At 42.4% G+C, this 24,712-nt stretch overlaps 2 protein-coding genes across 3 annotated transcripts in view; one reads left to right on the top strand and one right to left on the bottom strand.

Moving 5' to 3' along the window:
* Nucleotides 1–175, top strand: part of LOC139666642 (ephrin type-A receptor 7-like) — a 75,431-nt gene extending 75,256 nt beyond the window's left edge. The window contains exon 17 of the mRNA XM_071545934.1: nt 61–175. Within this exon, the coding sequence (XP_071402035.1) occupies nt 61–175 (115 nt within the window). The remainder of the gene's footprint in view (nt 1–60) is intronic.
* Nucleotides 176–8,091: 7,916 nt separating this feature from the next.
* Nucleotides 8,092–18,770, bottom strand: LOC139666673 (prolyl endopeptidase-like). Of its 2 annotated transcripts, none has more exons than XM_071545987.1 (15): nt 18,548–18,770; nt 17,502–17,576; nt 17,193–17,326; nt 16,899–17,029; nt 16,089–16,298; nt 15,733–15,854; nt 15,012–15,117; nt 13,938–14,129; nt 12,056–12,253; nt 11,351–11,454; nt 10,941–11,077; nt 10,743–10,837; nt 10,122–10,253; nt 9,166–9,322; nt 8,092–8,890 (listed from the first exon to the last, which is right to left on the bottom strand). In XM_071545987.1, the coding sequence occupies exons 1-15, from the start codon at nt 18,587–18,589 to the stop codon at nt 8,596–8,598; spliced, it is 2,130 nt and encodes a 709-aa protein (XP_071402088.1). In that variant the 5' UTR covers nt 18,590–18,770; the 3' UTR covers nt 8,092–8,595. The 2 variants fall into 2 exon arrangements, with proteins under 2 accessions (XP_071402088.1, XP_071402079.1); XM_071545978.1 differs by having other exon boundaries at nt 18,553–18,770.
* Nucleotides 18,771–24,712: the final 5,942 nt, after the last annotated feature.

Below are 24,712 nucleotides of genomic sequence, written 5' to 3'. Positions count from 1 at the left end.
TACAGTAAGTTTGAAATCTTTCTAACCAATCTTGGTGAATTTCATATTCTGTTTCCATAGAGACGTACTGAGCCTTGGCATCACTTCCCTGGAGCACCAGAAGCTGATACTGGCTGCCATCCAGACCCTCCGAGCCCAGGTCATCCAGATGCACGGCCGCGGTGTGCAGGTCTAGCAAACAATCGACACACACAATCTCACACTGATGCAGACACACACATGGATGGATGGCCCGGGCAGACAGGAGAAGAGGAGAGAGCTCTTCCAGACTGAAGGAATGATGAGCAGATCTGCCAACTAACTGCAGTCCCCCACTTAACTCCTCCTCCTCCTCCTCTTGCTCCTCCTTCCAACACTTCTTCATGCCTTCCTTGATTCCTTCCTTCCTTGCTCTATGAATCCCCTCTGAGACGGGCGGTCTTCCTGTCGATGTGATCGGGGATAGCAGAGGAGTGATGTCATATGACTTTTCGTGACCTCTGTCTGCACTTTGACCTTAAATCCGTCTTGCTGGTTCTGGACCAGTGCTTAAAGACAAATTAAATACTGTCTCTACCAGGACCGGCTCTGTCTAAAGCTGACCTCAGTGGGAGAGGCAGAGACGTACTACGCTCCAACTAAACTGGATATGGATTAGTGCTTAAAGACACACAAACATTTTGGGTGGAATTTCCCTTTACCCTCCCAACATTGATAAAGAACCGGCTCTCTGTAAAGATGATTTTCAGAGCAGCTTGAAAGGTAATTGCTCCACTTACAGGAGCACAACTGTTTCACTGACCTGGGATCAGGATGTCACAAATGCTTTCCATGGAGACTCTCTCTCCTCCGTACTGGCACAGCTGCTTTCACGTCAAAACCAGGAACCGATTTATTATAAGAGGATATAGAATCATTTCAGTGCTGATTTCAGATCAGATGGTAAAGGAACATTCTCCGCTGAAGAAGACAGCTGGAATGTAACCGCTGGTTTCAGAGCAGCGGCTATCGTTGGGAAACCGTTAAGAAGACTGAGCTGCCCCCTTGTTAAGGGTTCAGTAAATTTGGGGAGTGTGTAGTGGAGTTGGATGAGGCCCAGATAAGGCTAAATGAACAGGCATATGGTCCTATATAGTCTTTGTGTGCTCATTCATTGTCTGATCTTGATAGGCGGCCCATATTTTCAAGCAGCATCCACACTCGTCAGGCAGAGCTTTGAGGTCACATGACTTTGACCTCACCGGATGGCCGGAGCTAAGTTTTCCAAGTTGTGTTTGCAGCCGTGAAGCTTGATGTGGGAAGGTGCGCTCAGTGATGATGACTTACCTTCAGGAATATAAGCATGGATCTTTTGAGCTACTGTCAGTGAAATAAAGGCTGCAGGATAACTACTGTAAATCCAAAAGGGAAGGGTGGAAAATGTGTGTTCGATTGTTCATTTATTTGTTGTACGTCGCTGTCTGTTGAGCTACTTTTGATCAGAATATTTTTTTCTTTCTCTCTTCTCTCTCTCTCTCGCTCTCTCTCTCTCTCTCTCTTTCCGCACTCCCCTGCTGTTTTTGCTGCGTGTTTAAAACGTCTTATTTTCCCTTTTTAGCCAGGATGTCAGTTTTACCATGCAGCATCTTGGCAACATAATCCTCCTGTCCAGAGGCGCTCCCACTTACCATGTTTAATGCACTGTATAGAATACAGGTCAAGTTTTGGAAGATGGCATAAGTCGGATATAGTTATCCATATTTATTTATGTTTACAGACTGTAACGCAAACCTCTCCACAGAAAGAGGCTGGGAAGGTGAAGAAAGCTTATTTAATTTAGTATTTAAAAAAAAAAAAAAAAAAAGACCAGGCAAAGCAGTTGTCCTCTCTTGTTTTGTTTTAGGTTTATGTCATGAAATATTTCTGTGTTGAGCTAAGATATTACTGTGAGTTTATACTGAAAAGGATGAGGATGTCTTCTATTTTCTTTGTATACAGTAAGTGAGGGGAAAACTGGAGAGGGTTTTTTAATGCTGTCAACACACAGTATCTGTGTAGTCTTGAACACTGGACTCGTTGATATTTTAGGTCCATTATGAATGGATATGCTGTATACAGGACAGTATGTGTGTTGCAGTATGGATGCAGTATTACAGAATGTCATATAGAGTGTTGTTGTTTCTTTCCGTTGCTGTTGGATTATCATGTTTAATTTTTTCTGTTGCTGTTGGGTATCTGCCATACAATGTGGTTGCGCGTTATTATTCTCTCCTACAAATCCCATAATTCTCTCTGTACAGTGACCCGCCCCTCGCCTTTTCTGTTCTGTTATGACAGGGAACTTGAATAAACAAGTTTTAAGGGGCATTATTTCATTATCATACAGCTTCACAATAGATGGTACATGCATTCAGTTTGAATTTTTGGATGGAATATTGTAACCGGTTTGTATTTGGTACAAAAAGAGTTTTTGTTCTTCTTTCTCCTTATACACACTCTCTCTCTCTCTCTGTGTCTCTCTCTCTCTCTCGCTCTCTCTCTCTCTCTCTCTCTCTCTCTCTCTCTCTCTCTCTCTCTCTCTCTCTCTCTCTCTATGTGTCTATCTATCTCTCTCTCTCTCTCTCTCTCTCTCTCTCTCTCTCTCTCTCTCTCTCTCTCTCTCGTTCTGTAACTGTGTTTTGTCAAAATAAATAAACCCATATGATGTCCTTGATAGATGTTATCACGCACATGTAAACATATCTGAAGACACACTCTCATTGTCCCTTTTTACACAAACAGACACACACATACACACACACACACACACACACAACCACACACAGTCACTAACACAGCAAACTGGACCTCGTCACTATAATGAATGAAACTCAAGTTGTTTTCCTCTCTATCCCCTCTCTCTGTTACTGTGACCATTATGATATATGTTTAATACTGTAAATATGTATTTGAAAATGCTAAATCTATTTTTATAATTTGTTTGAAGAACAATGTGTTGAATATAATATCTGCTCACTGTGTAAGGGTTTTATTTGTTTGAATTTAGGGCCATAGCCAAGAAACTCTGGTGTTTGGAATATAAAACTTAAAAAAAAAAGTTTCTTTTTTGTTAATTTTTGATGATTTTTACCTGTTAGAACAAAATCTGATGGCTGTTGCAATATTGAAATGTGTTATTAAAAAATCTCCAATACAACCAAAAACAATTGTTTCTTTGTCTCCTTGTCTGCTACTTCAGGACTGAATGAAATTTTTAATTGCATGGGTAGACGGTGTTCTTTTTCCTCATTATCCAGAGGTGATTAACACTTCAACAAACATATATCATGATTTAGTTCACAAAAATATTATCGTTTTTCAGCGCTCACTTGAGATTCATATTTCTGCTACCACAAAATGACTTGTTAGTTTACAAACATACTAGCCCTGATATGAGTTGAATATCTCTCTGCTAATAGTTAATATTATGAAGGTAATTCCATGGGATTAAAAGTGCATTTCATGGGTAATCTCCCTGAACTCTGAATTCAATTACCAACCAAAATTTGCTCTCTAACACAACTCAAAGGTTTTAAAAGTCATGGATTATACACCAACCCTTTGACTTGTAAATCCATTACAGAATGCTTGAGCAAATCTACAGCGGATGAACAAAAAATCTAGAAAACTGCTGCAGGATATATTAGTATCTAAAATCAACCTCGTTTCAAATGTCACTTTAGTCTATTTTCTCCCTATCTCAGTTTCCCAGCAAGATTGCCTGTATATGTGCTTATAGCAACATGCAGGAACAGTTGGGTTTTAGCGCTTTGCCCAAGGGAACAGTAACTAAATTGAACAGTAAAGGCAGATGGGGTTTACATGAAAACTTTTCCAATTATCTGTCTATCCCAGGCTTCCCCGCTGGTTAAGGGAAATGAACCAGTGACCTTTTGATCACGAGCTCGTTTCACTTTCCTTACTAACCTTCAGGCCACCTGGACCTTCCTGTACTTATTAGCCTACTTATCTAGTGCAGGATTTTGAGTTTGCCCTGTATCTGTTTACAGTGGAATTCAACTTCCAGTTACCTCTCCTAACCTACTTCTAGGGTTCATGGCTCTCTCTCGTGTCTCTCCCTCCCTCTCTCTCTCTCTCTCTCTCTCTCCCTCTCTCTCTCAGCTCTATCATGTGAACATATTAAGCCTCTCTCTCTGGGGCTGAGGTTATATTACTTACTGGGTTATTACACAACGCCCACCATCAGACCATCACACCAGCACTGAGCGTATGGGAAATTACTGTAAATGCAAATTAACTTTGCGTGGGATTGCTGTGGGCGACTGTGGGCTTGAATGTAAGAGCTGGTGCATGCATGGGTCTGTGTGTATGTGCATAATACTGTGTGTGAGTGTGTGTATGTGTGTGTGCATACTGTGTGCATGTGTATGCGGTGTCAGTATGTATGTGTGTGGACGTTCCATGGGCATACACCCGAGGACGAGATTTTTTTATTTACCTCTCATAGAGTTGCAGCACCAATCCATACTTTTTATTACAGTCTTATTGGAGTTGAGGATTGGAGCTTGAGAGTTAATGAGTTTCATCTCTGAGCCATCGCTGGCTGCGGCTTTCTAAACCTCCTACGCAATCAAACATCACCTCCTTTTGCCTCTTTGCAGACCCGGGCTAAACAGCATTTGAACTCCCGGTACAGTAACACTGGATTTAGATAATCCGTTATTGCCGGCTTATAGTAGATTTATAGCTTGCATTTGAGATGTAATGTGATGAGGAAGATACAAAAAGCTTATTTACTTGTCCTACTTATTAAGATTTTGTGAATGTGAATGCAACACCCATAACTGGTGTGCTCTAAATAAATGCATGGACAGTGGATAAATAAATAAATATCACATCTTTTTGGATTTTAAATGTGGTTTATTGAATTACTTAGTAAAGTAAAGTAACCCCAAAGCTGCAATCTGTCATTCTAGGCAGACTACTGTATTTGGGCCAAAAAATAAATCTAATCAAAAATATAGCTGCAATAACTCTCCTGTATTCAGTCCAAAAAATAAACATATTTCCACCACAATTTTGAAAATATCTTGCAGACATTCTAATCTACATTATGTGAATTATCCTGATCTTGACCCTTGACTCCTGCTTGCTCTGGGTCAGGATGAGCCATCTGAGCAGCTGTACAGACGCTAAATGAACTGAATAGGGGTTTTAATCACAAGCTATCTGCCTCCAATTCCCCGGCTATATAGTCTAATCAATGCTGTTCGTTTGAGCATGATTTCTTACTGTGCCAACCAAGATATCAAGCAGCAACTGAACTCACTGGCAAGGAGGTTTTGTGTCAGTATAGGAATCTAGGCTAGTGGTATTTCATCAAGCTTCTCAGGGTTTGAGCACAAATCTTCAATCAGCTTCACCTGTTTAGACACTGTAAATGAGATTGGGAGATTCTTGAAGGAGCTTGATACAAATAAAGGCTTTCCAAAATGCAATATATACATTTTGGAAAAATATCGCTCCCTGAAACCCATCAGTTACTGTTGCAAAACCACAGATGGTCTTATGCGCAAGAGTGTAGTATATTTTGTGAGGCCTTCAGATTATTCATTATTTAAATAGTCACATGCAATGGGCTTTACTTTCATGCCACCAATCGTTTTGTAGGTGTAGAGTAGGTGTACATTTTAAATGAAGAGCTAGATATTTCCTTTTGGAATGAAACTTTTCCAACGAGATCTTGAATCCTACCGCAAGACTGACTGATGTTGAGTCATGATTATCTCCAAAACAATGTCAAACCCCATCAGGTAAATGATCTGATGCCTTAAATGCACCGAGCCCCAGCCATGACACAGCATGTCGATTAAACCAGACATGCTTTAAAATGCCACCAACCATGACTCTGATTAAACGCTGCCAATATTGCAATAAACTGGGTTCCGAATTGGGTTTGAATGGACTAAGGAGCAAGATGGAAGTGAGAGTTTGTGTTTCTTTGTTAAGATTGATAGTTGCTGTTACATATCTGCTTTAGCAGCATAAGAGGCAGTCTTATCATATCAAAAAACTCAGAACTTGGAAATGGAAAAAAAACAACTTTTGTATTGAAAAAATGAGTGAAGAAATGACAGAGGAATAAACGACAGAGATAGAGGAAGAAGAAAGAGGAGTCAAAGAGGCAGATGGAAAAGAAGAAGAAACCTCCGTAAAGACATTTAGTGACTCCCAGCTGTGTGCTGGTGAGAGGCCTCTCTCTCTCTCCTTCTTGTCCTCCCTCTATCCCTCACTCCCTCTGCTCTGTGTGAAGATTAAAGGGAGCAGTATAAAGGAGAGAGCAGTCCACCTCTAAGCTAGTGTGAAGGGGAAACTTCCCCCAGCACAAAAGTTCTGCTCTCCGCTCTTTGCCGAAGCGTGCCGCAGCTCAAATCGGCTTTGAGAAATTAATCCCTGCATTATGGAGGGAGTAAGTAAACAAACGGAGGACAGGATGGGGACCTGTGTGTGTGTGTGTGTGTGTGTGTGTGAGAGAGAGAGGGGGAGAGAGAGAGAAAGGAGCTATGAGACAACAAGGCTTTTCTAGGTAAAAGCTTGTGTTTCTCCAGAGAAAAAGAGACGTTAAGGCTTAGCGTGTGTGTGTGTGTGTGTGTGTGCGTGTGTACATGTGTGAACGTGTGTACACACACCAGGGAGGTGTGGGGGTTGAGGCGAAAGAAGGAAATGAAGCAGAAAAAGCCTGTCCAATCCTCCGGGACACTCCTGGGAGCGGAGCACCACAGCCCTTTTTTTGCTGCATGATCTTAAACCTCTCGCTCTGTCTCTCATATGTCCAGCTTATTACTGGCTTTGTCTTTCCCGGCCTCATTCAGCCACTTCGCCCCGGTGGGAGAGAGTCATTGTGTGGAAAATCCTTCTCCTGCCGCCTCCTCCCTCCCTCGCTCTCCTCTCCTCTCCTTTTCCCATCCTATCTATCCAGTGAGAGGTACTTAGATAAGGCCCCGGGTTCAGTCTGACTAAATCAGAACTTCCCACTGAGCTGAGATTAAACTCTGAGTGACCGAACGGACCACTTCTCTCTCTCTCTCTCTCTCTCTCTCTCTCTCTCTGTGGTTGGCTGGCGGACCGGAGGCTGGCGGGGAGTTTCCGTCTTTCTTTTTGACAGTTTAAACACCCGTCTGTCTGACAGTCTGTCTGGCTGCTTCCCCGACTCTCCCCATAAGTGCACTTTCACTCTTCCTCTCCGCTTGTCTGCTTGTTTCCCCTCTCTATCTCGCCATATATCTGCCGTCTATCATCGCCCTCCATCTCTCTCATTTTCTGCACATAAACGTCTCCTCTCCTCTCCATCCCGACCCTCTCCCTCTCCTCTGTCACTCTCTTTCCTCCCTTGCATTTGCCTGCGCCGCTGCACAAGTGCATTCTCCTCAAATCAACTGTCCCTATTCTTTTGAATTCTCTGTCTGGTATTTTATATAGATGTATTCTATTTGTCTCTATCTGTCAGCGATCTGATTTCACTCCTGACAGGCAGATAGGCCGGCAGACAGACAATATAAGGGATTTAGCAGAGTGGCATCCTGCTGGGTTTTTGTCCACAATCCCTCTCAGTGAAGCAGCCTAGCAGAATGACACTAAACTGACACCCAGCCTTTGACCTCTATGTGTTACTCACTGATGCTGTTTGGTTGACTGACAGGAAAGACTTAAGAGTAAAGCCTGAGCATTGTCGATTGAGGCTCAAGCTTGCGGGGGAGCTTTTGCAGTCCCGCACTGCCACTTGGTGGAAGACGTGGAAACTGCACAGTAATGAATGATCATTGTACAATCAGATTCACTCTCACTATAGGACCTACAGTACTGTGCAAGAGTCTTAGGCACATGTAAAAGAAAAAAAGTAAAGCGAAGATGCTTTCAAAAATAAATGAAAAGTTTCTAAATATAAAAAAATTTACTATAAAGAGCAGTCTACTGATACACTAATGCAGAAAAAAATGAATAAACATCTAAGACACAATTCATATAAAAACTCTTTGGTGCCTAAGACTTTTGCACAGTACTGTATCTACTGCAGAAAGTACTATTTTGATTAGAAACAAAAAAGATTAGAAACAGGTAGACAGAAATGATGATAGAAATACAAGAGATTTTTATTGAAAACACATTCCTACGCAAATTCCTACAAAATTAAAGTTCAAATTCTCAGCCTGAGTGCTCATAAAATACGATTTATTTCTGTGCATTTGATTGATTATGGCAGTCTACAATTAAGAGCTGATTGCAAAGTAGCATTACATTGATTAGTGCCTGATTTTTACCATATTGTAATTTAGTCATCCTTTCTCATATGCTTTTCCTTCTTTATTTCATCTCTCTAACCTCTCACTCCATATCACTCTTTGTAATCCTCACCTCTCCATTCCTCATGCCTTTGCTTACCCATTCCTTTTTTATCTCCCAACTCCCCCTTATTCCTCCTCCTACTCCTCATTCTCTTCTTTCTATGTTCCTAGATGTGTGTTTTCTTCAAAAAATGCAAAAATAAAAATAAATCCTGAAAAAGTGAATATCAACCCCATCCTTCAAATATGCCCTCTTTCCTCTCCTCCTTTACCCCCCCTTCCCTTTTCTCTTTGCTCACTCCTTCCAGCCGAGCCCAAGGGTCTCAGCAATGAAGGAAAAGACGTGCGTTTCCTCCAAGATGGCCTTGGCGGTGGGTTTTCCTGCCCCATGCCCGCTGCGGGTGTCCACCCTGACCATGAGCGGCTGGCGCTGAACGGGGCTGCTGCCCACCCCGTGCTGCAGGGTGGCACAGTACTTCAGGGTGTGGAGGGGAACCACACGGTCATCATGATCCGCTGTCAGGAGCAGGATGGCGGGGTAGGGAGAGCCGGAGTAGGGGGCCAGAGGCAGATTATGGAGAGGAGAATACCTGGGAGAGAAGGAGGGAAAGATTGGTTGGAAGGACAAAGGGGACAAATGGTATCAGTGAGAGGAGAGGAAGTGAGTGAGTTGATTAAATTTGTGATTCAGGTTCTGATTTACTGTGATTTACTGTGTAGGTGTGTGAGTGGGTGTCAGTAATGGCAGCTTGGTCAATGGCAGCAGATGAAGGTGTGAGCATAACTGCAATCTGAAATATTAATATAGTTTGATGTGAAATTATGTTTTGGGGACTTGTTGTGTCTGTATTTGCATGTGCCATACTTGATGAGCCACTGGAACTGCTCTGGGACATCGGCACAGCCATAGTCGGTGGTCCAGGCGTGACCGATGGTGAATTTCTGGAACTTCAGCATATCCATCACCCCCACCTCAGCCACGGCACAGCCAAACAGGTCAGGACGCTGGTTCACACACGCCGCTGTGTGTGTGTGTGTGTGTTTGTGTGTGTGTGTTTGTGTGAGACAGAGAGAGAGGGAGAGGAGGAGGAGGAGGAGGAGGAGGAGGAGGAAAGATGGGTTGACCATTTAAACTTTTGTATTATTTATTTCATTTGCTTACAAACACATACACACACAAACACACACACCCCTTAACTGACACTATAGGACACAATCACTCCTAAATGGCCACTTAGACACCAGGGAAGTAGGCATTAGTTGGGTTTGTAAAATGCCATATGGCAGCCAGCCTTTGGTAAATGATGTGGCTAAGCACTGTTTAATGTGCTGTTTAATGGCTAAATTAATTGAAGCTAAGCAGCTAACTACTGTTAGATGGATTTGACATTAACAATTATCCTGAAGACATACTGTAAAGAATACAAAGCACTGATTCTGTTATGATCGATGTAGCTGAGAGTCCATTTGGAACAGTGACTTTAGCCTTGAGAGAGGTTGGGGTGAATTTAGTTGGCTTTGGTAGGACTGCACATGCACAATATGCAAACATGTATTTAGGCCTATAATTAGTATTCAGTAGACTTATGGGTTAAATTGGATGGGAAGTAGGAACTGAGCTGTTAAACTGGGTGGGAAGCAGCAGAGTATGTGATGTAGCCTACTGTTCTGTAATCGTCCCCAGGATACATATTTGAAACCCTGTTACTCTCTCTTGCTCTCTCTCCCTCTAACTTTGTCTTTTTCACACCAAACACACACACACACACACACACACACAAACACACACACACACACACACACACTCTCCCCTGTACTCACCCATTAGCAGCCCTCCATTGGAGGCTCCGTTGATCGCGATGCGACTGGCGGTGGTGTAGTTCTCCTGGATCAGATACTCTGCTGCACACTGGAAGTCGTCGAAACACGTCTGCTTGTTCCCTAAGGTACCAGCTACACACACACACACACACAAACGCACACACACACACACACACACACACATAGACCATGGCAAACTCACGTTCATGGTTGTCTAACAAACTTTGTCACACATTTTTCTTAATTTTTTATTATTTTCCACATTTTAGAATAATAGTAAAGACATCAAAATAACGAAAAAACACAAATGGAATTATGCAGAGACCAAAAAATGTCAAACAAATCCAAACTATCTTATATTTTAGATTCTTTAAAGTAGCCGCCCTTTGCCTTGATGGAAAGGCAAAGGCTTTGGAAAGAAACTCATACATACGCATCAACTTCACTATTTATATTTGTCTAAGAAACAAATTTCAAGCATTTAAGCATAAGCCTTTAAATCAAAATGGCTTTAAGATAATGAAAAACATAGTACATTCAATCAGGTGTGACCAAACTTTTGACTGGTAGTGTATGTCTGTGCTTTTTAAAAACATTTTCTGTTAACTTTTATCTCTGTACCTTTGTGCCAAGTGAGACCGTATTCTCCTCCCCCTCTGATGTTGGCCACTGCCAGGATCCCTCCCAGGTGTCTCACATACAGCAGGTAGGCAACACTGAACAGGGTCAGGAAGAAAAGAAACATTAGGACTCAATGGGGACAAACACACTAGCAACATAGATACACATCCCTTGGTCAGAAAGTCCTTTTGTACTAACTTGTAGTATGGCTGTATGGAGGCCTCAAAGCCTCCATATCCGTACAGGAAGACTGGATTAGTCCCGTCCATCTTTAAGCCCCTGGAGTGGACTAGGAACATGGGGATCTTAGTTCCATCTTTACTGGGATAAAACACCTGAAAACATGTGAGAACAGTTACTACAGTTTACTTATTTATTCATCCATTCATTCAAAAATAAGTCTTCTACGAAAATGCCTCCTAGGTTCAGATTATCTTCTTGGCACAGCTTTGATAGCACAATTTTTGATGAGTCTAACATGAGTTTCCTCAGCTGAATGAAGGCACGAGGAACAGGAATGGGGGAGAGTTTGGAGGGTCTGAGCATGGAGAAGAACGGCCCACAGCAGCAGAGGAGATAAGTGAAGGAGAGAAAAAACAGTGTATTACCTGGGTGGTCTCATAATCCTCTTGATTGATGCCTTTCACCTCCACCTGTCTGAACACCCGGGGCTCTGGGCTCGCCTCGCTCAGATCACAGTGGTAAATGATACCTATAGGTGTCATAGGTCAGGTTACTGGGCTTAAAGGTTGTCAATGACTGCCAAAGTAATTCTTGAATACTAATGTAGAGTGATGCACAAATAGTGATGCATATAGCATGCAGTTGTCATGATAGACCACCAGTCATTTAGTCTCATATTCAGCCTTCAAATCTTATTTTTTCTTAAAGCAAGAGAGATGTGGTTTCTCTTGTTTCAGGAGTTTTCATGAGTGTCAATATCTTGAAACAAGTCAGAATAAGGAAAAATCACTGTGCTACTATCAAGAAAATGACACTTGATTCTACAAAAATTCTTGAAACAAGTGAAATTATCTCACCCCCATTGGCAGATTTATGTGTACTTACTTTAAGAAAATTATTATTGTAGTTCCAGTGTCAATGGTGAGCTTTTGAGTCATTTGCTGTTTCAGAGGCTTTTCCAAGAACAAGAAGTTGATATACAGTCGCTTAGTGCTTTCTTACTTACATGCCTGCCAGCTATGAATGTCTTGCCAAATAATGTAACAAATGTAAATGTTTTTTTCTTTGACAGTCATGGATTATGGGTGTGGGTATTTGAAATATGAATTCATTTGGTGCGTATTTTTTACCTGGTGTGGTGAAGGAGGTGAACTTGTAGAAGAACTCAGAGTGCTTCTTCTTGCAGCTCACTCCGGCCACCGTGCCAACGTCCAGCGGCAGGTCCCTCACCAGCCGGCCGGTGGCCAGCTCATACAGCTGCAGGATGTCCTTCACATCGTGGACATAGTTGACCAGCAGGTGGTGCTGGTTCACACAGGAGACGAAGCCTGCAACAGGATATGAGGAACGGAAGGAGAGAACGTTACAGTAAGTCCTAGGGAAACTGCATCGCTAGAGTTCTTTGTTTGTGTCTTTCTGTCTTTCTTTGTTTCTTTCTGTCTGTCTATTTTCTTCTTTCTTTCTTTTCTTTAACATCTCATAACCCCAGGGACCAGGCCAGTTACATGCATTGGTTGTGACTTCATTCATTAATTCAGTGTTAAAGCATTGTTTTAAGTACAGTAAAAGCTAATACTAACACAAATGCAGCCAAACATTGTGGATCCATTTACTGTAACTTGATAGATTCTCATCAGCAGCCTGCAGGTGGCAGTCTTATCATAACACAAGCACAGGACTGCTGCGTAGCAGATGGAAATGGTTCCCTTGGTTACTTTGTTTACAACACTTTACCCAGTAGATGGCATTCTGCCTCTGTGTGCTGTGTCAGTGTCAAGGCTGACACATTACAGAGACAGAGACACCAGTGACTTGACAGTTAATGGTCTGTAGGTGGCAGCCAAACCATGACACTGGGACATGGATGTGGGTTCTGGCAGTCCCGTCTAGCTCTCTGTCTACCATACATGCTGGTTCCATGGTGGCATGAATGATTCATGAAGTGCTTGGTTGTGATTGATACAAAATGATTTCTGCCCATAGAGAGCAGTGCAACAACAATTTTCTGCCCCTAGAAATGGATTAATTAAAAAAAAAAAGTTGAAATTAAGTACAGGATTAATGCTATTCACTGTATAGAAGGCATGTACAGCTCAGTTAGTGCTGAATCGCTCTTTAAGAATAGCAAATGTAAAGGCTTTAATTTCCGACCTGTGTATAGGTTGAATCAATATTGTGTTATATCAATCGGCACAAGATATTATTTATATGAAAATATTTATATGAAAATGTCACAGATTATTACTTTCTTCAAAGCAGTATAGGAATAAACAGGGGTTTAAAACAGGAATAAATAAAAAAGATCTCTAACTCGCAACAAATTAATCACATTGTTATTGCTATAATATACTGTACATTCTAATGATTTTACTGCATATACTTTCTACCATTTATTTTCTACGTTCTTTTAGTTTATGTGCCTTTGAAATTGTATTGGTCTGTGTGTGTTATGTGTGTGTGTGTGTGTGTGTGTGTGTGTGTGTGTGCACGCACATGCATGTGTGTGAGCATGTAAGCATCAGTGGAAGCATAGACATGTACTTTATGTTTGTTTTAGTGATATGTCTCTGCTGTTACGAGCATTCAAATGACTCATAACGGCAAACTATAGCAAACTGCTTATGGCTCAAGTTTCACTTTTTGAGCAGAGTTCCCTCTGACGATGGTCGGTCAACCGCACAGAAAACTTCCCAATTGTTGTGGTTAGACTGTCATCGAAACATCAGGACAGAAATTCAGCAAAAAGATATTTCGCAACATTGAAGGGGTTGAATTGTGGAACTCCGATTCTGCGTATGAGCCCTTTACCTCTTGCAAAATATTAGCGGACTTACTTAACCTTCTCACACTCCCAGACACTTAGTTATATATATATAGTGATATAACTACTGTACTGATCTCTCAGACTGATTCTGGTGATGCATAATGTGGGTGCCTCCATGTGGGCATGGAGCAGTACAGTAGCTGCCTTTGTTTTCTGTGTATTCCAACACAATTTCCATTGTGCCTCACCCAAGACATCCTTGTCATGTTGTGGGATGAGTGTAGTCCACTGCTGCCGGTCAGCTTTCTGGAGGTCAATGTTGATGAGACGATAGCGAGGGGCCTCCAGGTTGGAGCGGAAAGTGAACACACTCCCCTCATTGGTGACATAGGAGTATTGTGCCTCAAAGTTGTCCACAAGCTTGACCCATGGCAGCAGGCCTGGTGGAAGAGATGAATTAAGTTATCTATGACCCTTATCAATCTCTGGTTTTGGACAACACACATTTGTGTTACTTTTCCGCAGCACTGTTGCAACACATTCTGATACAGCATTATGTTGTCATTCTTGTTGTCCCAGACTAGACAGGTGGGTGTTTAAAGGAAATGCGCTGTTGAGTTGTAACACATACTCAGGAACAGAAGGAATTTGTTTTAATGCTGCAGTGTCGATAATGCTTGCCCATAAACATTTACATCTGTGACTCACAGAATTTACAATACACACTGGAATAAAGTTCAAGTTCAAGTGAGGTATATACTTGTTTGGCACACACAACCATAGGAGTTCTTGAATTATCAACCAACAATTTTGATCACTCTGGGGACCCATATTCATCAATGCTTTTTGTGACTTACACACTTACAAATAAGGGAAAGCATACCCAATATTGTATTCTGTACCTGTGACCCTACTTCTCAACATCTAATTTTACCAGTTTGTAATTATACATATTGAGTGCTGGGAATGATGACAGCAAATCCCAAAAGCAACTAATGTTTGAAGTTGATTGCTCCTGAACTTCTATGGAGATGTGTATGCTAAATAGCAAAAAATATTCTCTGTGCAATATCCCTTACATAATTAAATAAGTAAGTTAACAGAAAGACATACACATGAGCATACAAATAAGTAAAAACAAATGCATAAATAAATTGTGAAGTAAATGAAAGTCTGCTTCTGTTGGTTGTCACAGTTGCACAAACAAGTATACACTGCACTTTGGCAAACTGTCTGTGGTTTAATGGAATGACTCAAATGTGTAAGAGAGGAGGAAGTTTTTTTCTTTTCATTTAGTCCAAAGGTTTGGTCTGGATACAGACCTTTGATGCCATCGGTCAGCTGCTCCAGGTCACAGTACCACAGCTGGTTGACAGGCTCACAACCTTCAGTGATGGACAAAACAGCATATCTGCCATCATCTGATACCTGAAAATAGGAAAGGAAGGAAGGAAGGAAGGAGGGAGGGAGAGAGCAGTGGTTATGCGAATGTAATCCTTTACACCACAGCTGTTTTGACTAGCTCACACCTCTCACTGATAGGCAGAACAGCATCCTTGGGCATGAGGGCATGAGAGATGAAGCTGAAGACATTTTTTTATGGTTAAAACTTCTGATGTTTGCTTGAAAATTTAGAATTTTATCACCCGGACATGATGTAACGTGACCTGAGTGTCCTGTTCATGTTTGCCAATCCGGACGGTCTGTGATGCTTTATACCAAAAAATACCAAAGGAAAGAGAGAGGAAAAAGATCTAATGTTGGTGAGTCCAGCTTTCTCTGGACGGAGTGCTGCTCACTGCTGTTTGGGAGACAGTTTGGGTTTCACTCACCAGAATCACCACCATCACCAGAATGTAATTTTGGGCAAATTGGGCGAATCTACAGTGTCTCAGTTAGCGGGGATGGTATGCTCCTCTGTTGCAGCCCCACTTTTTGATTTAGGCTGATAAAACGGGTGTATTTTTATATAAAATATATAAAATCTCGAATGTAGCTTTAAACGATCAATTAGAATTTGAATTAAGTTTGGTATTGGCTTACCGTCACTGAACTGTGCCACTTGGGATGATCGGGGAACTCCGCAACAAGGATGTCCTCCGATTGTTTGGTGCCGATCACATGGTAGTAGAGCTTCTGGTTGATGTTGGCAGTGGTTTCTGTGCCTTGAGTGACATACAGAGAGGTTAAGTCTTCCGTACATGTTCATCAGTCTTTGTATGGTACAGTCAGGGAGTTTGCATGTCTTCGTTATGTCTGTTTGTATGACATGCAAGTGCGCCTCTTCAGTGCAACATGTGTATACGGCCTGTGTATTGTGCCTTGGACCTCTATTGAGAGACACAGTCTTGATGCATCTTTCACCTCGGTGGGGATTTAACCACATTTGTCTTCCTCACCATCAGTTTTGCCGTCTTGGCGCGGGTAGCTGTTGTAGAAGATGCCCCTCGCATCGTGAGTCCAGGCCAGGCAGCTGAACTTGACCCTCTCCAGCACGTCAGGCAGCGGGGTGAGGTCATCGGCCTTCAGGAAACGCACCGTCACCCAGTCTGAGCCACTGGAGCTCAGACCGTACGCAAAGTATTCACACTCCTCTGATAGACGCCCCACTGAGTGGAGAGAGGCAGAAAGAAATGAGTCAGCACTGTGCGGGGAGCGGGGAAGGAAACTGTACTGCATTATCATTACCGAAAACAACACCAGTAAGAACAGATAGGCTAATACTACCAGTAAGTACAGATATTACTGAAAAAGTGTTTGTTTTGTTAAAGGAATTATGTTTAAAAGGAAACAATTTGTTTTCATTATGAAATTGTGAAGTCAACATTGTTTTATACTTGGAAAAAAAATGCAAATAGTAGACTAGAGAGAGTGATACTGTGATTTTTGGAGAGGGAGTGGTGAAAATGGTTTATTTCTCTTTTGATTTTTTTGGTTACACTCTATTGATCCCTGAAGGAGAGGTTCTGTTTTCACTTCCCCGTCTCCACAGGGAGGTCAGAGGTCAGGCTCAGCTGCAGAACAGCGACCTGGAGCTGGTGGGGATTCGGCGTCTCGCTCAAGGAACATGCTTGCTGTCACGGGGGTTTTGATCCAGGGCCTTCGACTATTGAAAGATAGCCTCCTTCCTCATTACGCCACCCTGCTGCCTTGGCTCATATACACTGAAAATAATATGTGTAACATGAGTGCGCTACAGTGTGACTCACTCTTAAGTGCCACGGTCCCATCTTCAGACAGAGTGTTGGGGTCAAAGAACACGGTGGCAGGTCCATCCAGAGAGTCCTGCACATACAGCACATCCTGGTTCTGAAGACCCTGGTTGTGGAAGTAGAAATACCTGCAAAAACACAGGAAAATGAAAGATAGTGAGCAAGAACAGAAAATACAAGGGGTTTTTTGTTCCTTCCTCCCTGCATTTCCATTTGAATCAGTGCCCTCTCTTATAAGGGAAGCTGTTTTTCAGTTCCTACAGGACCTATCCCTTGCGTTTCAACTGGTACCTGTCCCCTCTTTTGTAAGGGCAGCTGTATTTGGGATAGTCGTAGAGCTCAGTGAGACGCTGGTGGAACTGAGCTCGGACGGCGCACTGCTCCAGGTAAGGCATGGTCAGTTTGTTCTGCTCCTCAACAAAGGCCTGAGAAACAAGAGGATTGAAGGAGAAAGTAAAAGGGTGAAGACGCGAGAGAGGGGATGAAAATTGGAGAGTTTTAGGAAAGACACTGCTGATAGTCCTAATGGGTGCCAGTCGCCTTTGGCTTGTTACAAGACGTTTCACGCCAACACTGATGATGACGTCTGTCACCTCATACCTTGGTCTCTTCACTGTCAGGGTCTTCCAGCCAGGTGTAGGGATCACAGATCTCAGTTCCATGGTAGTCATCCACCTGATGCATGGAAACAGAATGTCAAACAGGAAGACACAACACACACACAACACACACACACACACACACACACACACACACAATGACACGCACGTACAAGCTGCAGCCAGGTGGAACCTCAAAATGACTGTATCGTTTGGCAATCATGTTTGAGTTTCTCAGAAGAAAGGACAGCACTCTTCCAGAGAATAAAAAAAAAAAAAATTTCTACTGATGACTTCATATAATATAATAAAGCCTCTCACATTTTCATCTCACAACAATGGGAGTATGGCCAATTGTAGTTTCTCAGGTTCTCAGGTAGTGGTGACACAGGTGTGCGTAGGCTGGCGGATATTGCCTGCTGCGGGGGTTATTTTCTCATGCAAGTGATTAAGAACTATTTCTCCAGAGAATCTCAGCTCTTCAATTCATACTTGCCAACCATTTAAATAGAAATGAATAAGTAGATGATTAGATAGATAAACAAATGCATATAGGCTAGACTTAACCACAGTACATACACATTGTACTGCAGTTATACATGTAGGCCTTCTTTGTAGATAAATAATTGTGATTCTGACAATGTAGTGGATAACTCCTTACTTTAACTGAATTGCATGACAGTAATGCTTTAAGTGCAACACATTAGGGCTATATTTTAAAATGGCTGCTTCTTCGTTGCAGTTATTTTCAGATTTAGATTTGCACTTGAATGCCCTCTCAACATCTTTTAACACTTGAGAGAGGTATTAATAAAAGATTTTGTGTTCCTTGACTCAGTTCTGTCATTGTCCTCTTTTTGCTCTCCCCCTCTCTCTCTCTCCCTCCCTCCCTCTGTCTTTCTTTCTCTTATTGGTCTCACTCTTCCTGTTTGTGTGCCCGCCCCTTTAAGACAGAATGGCAGACAGAGGCGAAGCCAGAGAGAGAGAGAGAGAGAGAGAGAGAGAGAGAGAGAGAGAGAATGCACACAGCAGGAATTTGACACTGACCTTACTGTCATCTCTCCGAGCAGCCGGGTATTTAAATGCCATGTCAGGGTCTCCACAAGTGTTCGTCTGTCTCCCTGAGCCGTCTGTCTGTTTGCTAGTTTATTTCTATTTGTCTGTTTTTCTGTCTTTCTGTGCGCCGCTCCTCGCCTGAATCTGTGGCACTGAGCCTGAAGTGAAAGTGAAAGCATGTTCCACACACACACACACACACACACACACACACACACACACACATGCATTCATGCAGCACAGAGCACACAGTGCTGGTTTGTCCTGCTCCTTGCAGGAAGTGATGTCATCAGTGTCAGACAGGCATGCAGTTCAAGTCAGTGTGTGTGTGGGTGTGTGTTCTATAGGAAGTAGAAGTGGCAGCAATAGGTTGAGGAAGCCAGTTTTGAGTTCAAACAAGCCTTCGTTGTGTAATTAACAGTGTGTGCAAATATTTTTCATGTAACACCAATACAATGCATTGAATACAAAGACACATAACAAAAAAGCTCCTTACGAACCCTCATCTATCACAGAGATGATGTAGAAAATCAGGTTTGTTGCACTCCCTTGCCTGATAGAACAAAAGAAAGAAAGAAAGAAAGAAAGAAAGAAAGAAAGAAAGAAAGAAAGAAAGAAAGAAAGAAAGACAGAACAGAAAGAAAGAAGTAAAAAAGAAAGAAAGAACGACAGAAAGAAAGAAAAAAAGGAAGAAACGAAGGAAGGAAGGGACGTGTTTGCATGCACGCAGTGGTAAAGAGGGACAATAAAGAGAGAGACAAAGCTTGAGCAAGAGGAAGTCTTGCGTGTACTGATATCAACACACAGTTACTAAAACGTTGCCTAGATATTTCTGAGATGCTGCATAAGCACCAGATTAATAATAATAATAATAATAATAATAATAATAATAAACTTTATTTGTATAAAGTCAAGTCAAGTCAAGTTTATTTATATAGCCCTTTATCACAAGCATGTCTCAGAGGACTTTACAGAGAATGTGTCTAGCTAGGTCTAACTAAACACAATCAATGGTGAACAAAATTATGTAGGACAAACATAGCGAAAAACACAAGGTAGGCAAGAGCAGATTTTAGCAAGACAAACAATCTACCTATTCTACATAGCCTAACCTAGCCTAGACCCTAAATGCACACAACGGAAAACTCCCCAAGAAAAACCTTAGTAGGAAAACTTGGAAGAAACCTTGGGCGGGCTGAGGCAAATAGGGATCCCCCCCCCCGGGACGGCTTAGCGTGCCGGGCAAAACATTGAGTCATGGGCAACAATAATGACAGGAGAAAACAGAGAGAGACAAAAAGAAGGAGAAGCAGCATGCAGCGATGAGAGGGGGCTGAGGCCAGCGCTCAAAAATTCAGTGAAACGAGGCCAGCCGTCGTAATTCAGTGTCCAGGTGGGAACAGCGGCAGGGAAGAGCAAGGCCAGCACTGATGACGAAGAGCCAGGGCAGCACCCGTCACTGCCAGGTACAACACTGCACTGGAGTCAGAGAAGAGGAGAGAGAGGAAGCCGCGTACACACACACACACAAACACAACCAGACACACACACACACACGTACAGAGGAAGGGGAGAAGACAGCTGCACACAGAACACACAGGGTCAGAGCATGTCGGGTGGGAGCAGCAGCAGGGATGGGACTAAGGCATGCACCCGCGACCATTGCACTGCACCGGAGTCTGAGAAAGGGGGGAGAGACACAGGTGCACACAAAGACAACGAACACACGGAGAGAGAGACATCCAGGTGGGAGCAGCATCGGGGATGGGACTAACGACCGGGCCACACCGCCTACCTCTACCTGTGCTTTCATGTGGCAGCTCGCACGCCTGTGGTGTCCACACAGACAGCGTTGCTGCTGCGGTGCTGCCTTCCAGCCCTATCTTTCTACACTGAGTTTGTTTCTACGTGGTTTTTGTTTACCCTCGTTCAGAGAGAGAGAGAGAGAGAGAGAGAGAGAGAGAGAGAAAGAGAGCGAGAGCACACCGGAAAAATACTGCCCTTCACCTGATGTTCTTTTAACTTATTAACATAATATAATTATAGCCTACGTGGGGTTTCTGCTATGACTACCGTATTTCCACAATTAAAAGCCGGCACTCCACTAATTTAGCCGTGCAAGTCACTGAATTTTCTACAACACAGTCCTGCAAATATTTAACAATAGAAGCCTTGTGTTAACAAATGAAGGGATTCTGTCCACAGAAACGCTAGAAGGCTTTTAATTTGAAACAGAAACAGAAAGTGTTGGGTTAAAAAAAATATATATATTTTTTTTCATGTCTGTGACATATACTATAGATATAAACATTGAAACTGTACTGAAAGGTGTAATGTTGCTGGTATGATGTCAATATGACTACCAACAGATCATTTTCCCTGTCTATTTTTGCTGAGAACCGCGCGCCACGCTGAAAAAATAGGCGAGGCGCCGAATCTCTGGATGAGCCGCAGCCGAGCCGCAGCCACGCCGCGCCTGAGCGGGCTGTGTGGCTGCTCTAACCTGTTAACATGGGCGCCAAAATTAACAGCATTGGCTTCCGCGACGCACACGCGCCGCTCACGCAGGCGGTGTGGCCCGGGCGTAAGGCCAGCACTGAAGACCATCAGAGCCGGGGCAGTACCCGTCTGCTGACAGCTAGAAGACTGCACAGGAATCTGAGAAAGGGTGGAGAAAACCAGCCACATACACACACACACACACACACACACAGAGCTGTGCAGAAGCAGCACAAAACCCAGACGTATTTGGGCACAGACACGCTCATTCAGACATCAGATAGAAAGTGATTAGACACAGTGTAACCAGGAGGCAGCCCTATATGCTATGTTCCCAACGGCAAATTTCTATATAAATACCGTCTAGGCTAGGGTAAGAGAATAGACTGTCGAGCCCAAGCCAACAGTGCTAAGGTAGGTCGTATGATTGCGAGAATAAGTACGTTTTGAGTCTAGATTTGAAGATTTCGACAGAATTAGCTTCCCTGACTGTAAGAGGTAGCTGGTTCCAGAGATAGGGAGCTCGGTAGGAGAACGCTCTACTGCCTGCTGATTTTGTCTTGATTCTAGGGACAATAAGGTAGCCAGCATCCTGCGATCGGAGGGCACAAGGGGGAATATAAGGGATGATGAGGTCGGATAGATATGATGGTGCAAGCCCATGTAACAATTTATAAGCTAACAGAAGTCAGATCTGGCTTGAATTGGGAGCCAGTAAAGGGAGGTTAGGATTGGAGTCATCATAGTAAGTAGTTCATTGTGTCTGCTCTGCTATGTTTCCCTGATCATTATTTAACTTTCTTTGCTTGTTTTCTGCAGTATGTTGCAGTATGAACATGAATATTATCCACCTATGTTATTAATTATCCCAGTCCATCATCCTTCTTTGTTTCTTTGTTTGTTTTCCTTCTTTCCTCAGGGTGCATGAGCAAACCTCAAACCTCAACTATGGCAGTTATGTCCGCTCATCACTTTTTCATCTCTGTTTTCAGGCAGCCGATATTCACTGGAAGTGAATCACCTGGTTATCACAGACAGCGCTGTCATACTTCCTCTTTATTCAATTATAACAACAGTGCTTTCATTCATTACAGACAATGCTGTCATTAACGACAAACACTGTCATTATTTCCCTTTATTAAGGATAAAGCAAAAAGATTAACACTTACAGCCAATGTTGTTATGCAGAGTTACTAGTGCAACAGTAGAATAAATGTTATAAGCAACCATTTTGTGTGCGAGAGCAAGTTATGATGTATGGATGTAACAAACAGCAATGACCCAAGCATGATGTGTGAGATGCGTTTGAAAAAGAAAAATAAGAGCTGAGGAGAGAGGGAGAAGATTTTTTTTTTACTCTGTTTTTCTTTTACTTTCCTGTTTTGTTTTACTTTGGTTTAAAGCATAATATCGCTGCTGCCACGTTTCTTTTTGTTTTTTTTGGTGATTTTCAATTTTTAACTTCAGTTGAAGGATTACATGCTCCTGTGTGGGTTGAGGGATTTCTGCAACTCTCGGTGCGTAAGAAACCCTCTCAAAACCCATCGGATAAACTCAAAATTGCATGATGGTCAAGCCAAAAACGAGGTTGTTTTTTCATAGTTTCTAAAAAGTTCACATTTTGGAGGCACACGGTTTTCACAGGACAAACAAATATTCATGTGCCCCGAGAGTGATCATGTTAGAATCAACTGCTATGAAAAGAAATAAGAGCTAAGGAGAGCGATGGCATGCTCTTGAACATACCACAGATTTGAGCCTGTCACCTTGCACAGTGTCACACCTTGTGATTAATTCCCTATGCAACTTTGATGAAACGTTCTATTTCTTGTATGGTTTGTATTTCAGTTGCTCCTTGAGAGATTCTGCATGTTACATAGTTTGGAGCTCTGCCAAAGGTTCACGTTAAACATTATCTTCATTGTCCAGCGGGAATTTTGGCTGCAGCCTGAGTTAAAAACAACACAATACAAACAAACAAAAAGCAGAGCAGTGCAGAAGGAGCTGATGTGCAAAAGGACCAGACAGAGTGCCACGTCAGCAAGGGCTATTTCACTAGCACATTCAGCAAATCAATAGAAGCTGAGGAAAAGGAGACCCGGGATTTTCTTAGACCTCCTAGCTACAACTCTGAAACTGCTGTAAATAAAATGTTAAAGTTTCCAAACCAGATTATAATAAATAATCCATATTACACTTTTAAACAGTCTAGCTCTGGCTCAGCCTATGGAGCATTAACCTACGTATGTCAATCCATGACTTTAACAGGATCCATTTGTTGTGTGATGAATTGAGCTTTAAGAGGTTTGAATGTAAACCGACGTGTTGTGATGGGTTGCTGAGATGGTACGCATCCAGGATTAACCTCCCCCCCCCCCCAAGATGGAACGATGGGGACAGAGAGAGAGAGAGAGAGAGAGAGAGAGAAAAGAACAAAAACAGAGTTTCAGACGTTTAATCTGTCTAATCCACAAAGCTGTGAAAACGACTGGGGAGAAAAGGGGGAGGAAAGGAGGGAAAGACTGAGGACATGGAGTTAGAAAGAGGGCTAATTTCAAACTAATTTAGCTAAGGTGATTAAGTGAGACTGGCTTGATGAGAAAATAAGCTGTTCGAAGGCCTCTGCCCTTGTTTCAGTGTACTCACTTCTCTGTCTCAGTGCCTGTCCATGGATATGTGATGAATTGACAGTTGCTAAGTGCTAAGGTACTGTAAAGTCAGACAAGCAAGTGATTAAAACTTGATTTCTACAGCATATGCACAGGGAAACTCAATGTTCTTTACATTAAAAATAAGAAAAAATAAAACTATGATTATATCATATTACTACTAATTTATTGACAAGAATTAAAACCAAAGATACCTTTGCATTTGCATTAGTCATTAAGAACAATAAGATGCGTGATGCATTGATGGACAAACTAATTCAAGTAATCATGATGATTCCAATGTGAATTTATTAGAGATAGTGGCAGTAATGAAGATAAACGTTAAAAATAATGTATAGTAGCAACATTGATGATGGTAACGATAATTTTGTTATGACAAACTGATCAAATTTGTATGCTGCCTTTGATTAATTTTTTTGCCTATTTACGATTGTGTATGTTTATCAAATTTATATTCTATTTTTTCTGCTACAACATCCCAAGCAAGGATCATTAAACTTTCATATTATCTTATCTTACTTTATCTCTCCAAGTGCTATATCCACTTCATGCAACAGCAGCTCTCTGATGATGAAGGTAGCAATAATAACAAAAGGACAACAATGGGCAGCAAAGTAGCCCAATTACCACAAAGATGAATCAGTGCTTCAGCGATTACCGAACAACTGTATCTCAACAAGTGCTTTAATTGGTAGTCGACTTGTAATCTTTGGGACTGGTGGGGAGGAAAGTGGACCAGGCCAAGCCACAGACAGATGGGCTGTTATGGAAGGAGATATTTGGGGCCCCAGACAGCCTGAGCCATCGCTGAGCCCTGCACTGGTCTGTCTGGCTTGGCCCTTAAAGTGGCTGGCTTTGGCCCGGCCTGCATGGCGTGCCTAATTGGCTGGAGAGTCCCAGGTATCTTGCCAATCTGTGGAGACAGAAAGATTAGATTAGCCATGTCAGATTACAGCAGGGCAGAGTCAGACAGAGTCATCTGACATCC

Source organism: Centroberyx affinis, unplaced genomic scaffold (assembly GCF_046629955.1).
Source record: "Centroberyx affinis isolate AG114_WGS23_722 - 3 ecotype Tasmania unplaced genomic scaffold, CSIRO-AGI_Caff_v1 ptg000261l_1, whole genome shotgun sequence".
NCBI lineage: Eukaryota > Metazoa > Chordata > Actinopteri > Beryciformes > Berycidae > Centroberyx > Centroberyx affinis.
Note: the sequence above shows the minus strand (reverse complement) of the source record. Positions and strands in the feature narration are given on the sequence as shown.

Bases quoted from the DNA above. Each gene is read 5' to 3' on its own strand.
- LOC139666673 (XM_071545978.1), bottom strand. From the start codon at position 18,735: ATGCTTTCACTTTCACTTCAGGCTCAGTGCCACAGATTCAGGCGAGGA. The intron at 17,327-17,501 runs GTATGAGGTGAC...CTTGTTTCTCAG, and splicing joins CTGACAGTGAAGAGACCAAG to GCCTTTGTTGAGGAGCAGAA. The intron at 11,078-11,350 runs GTAATACACTGT...ACATGTTTTCAG, and splicing joins AGGATTATGAGACCACCCAG to GTGTTTTATCCCAGTAAAGA.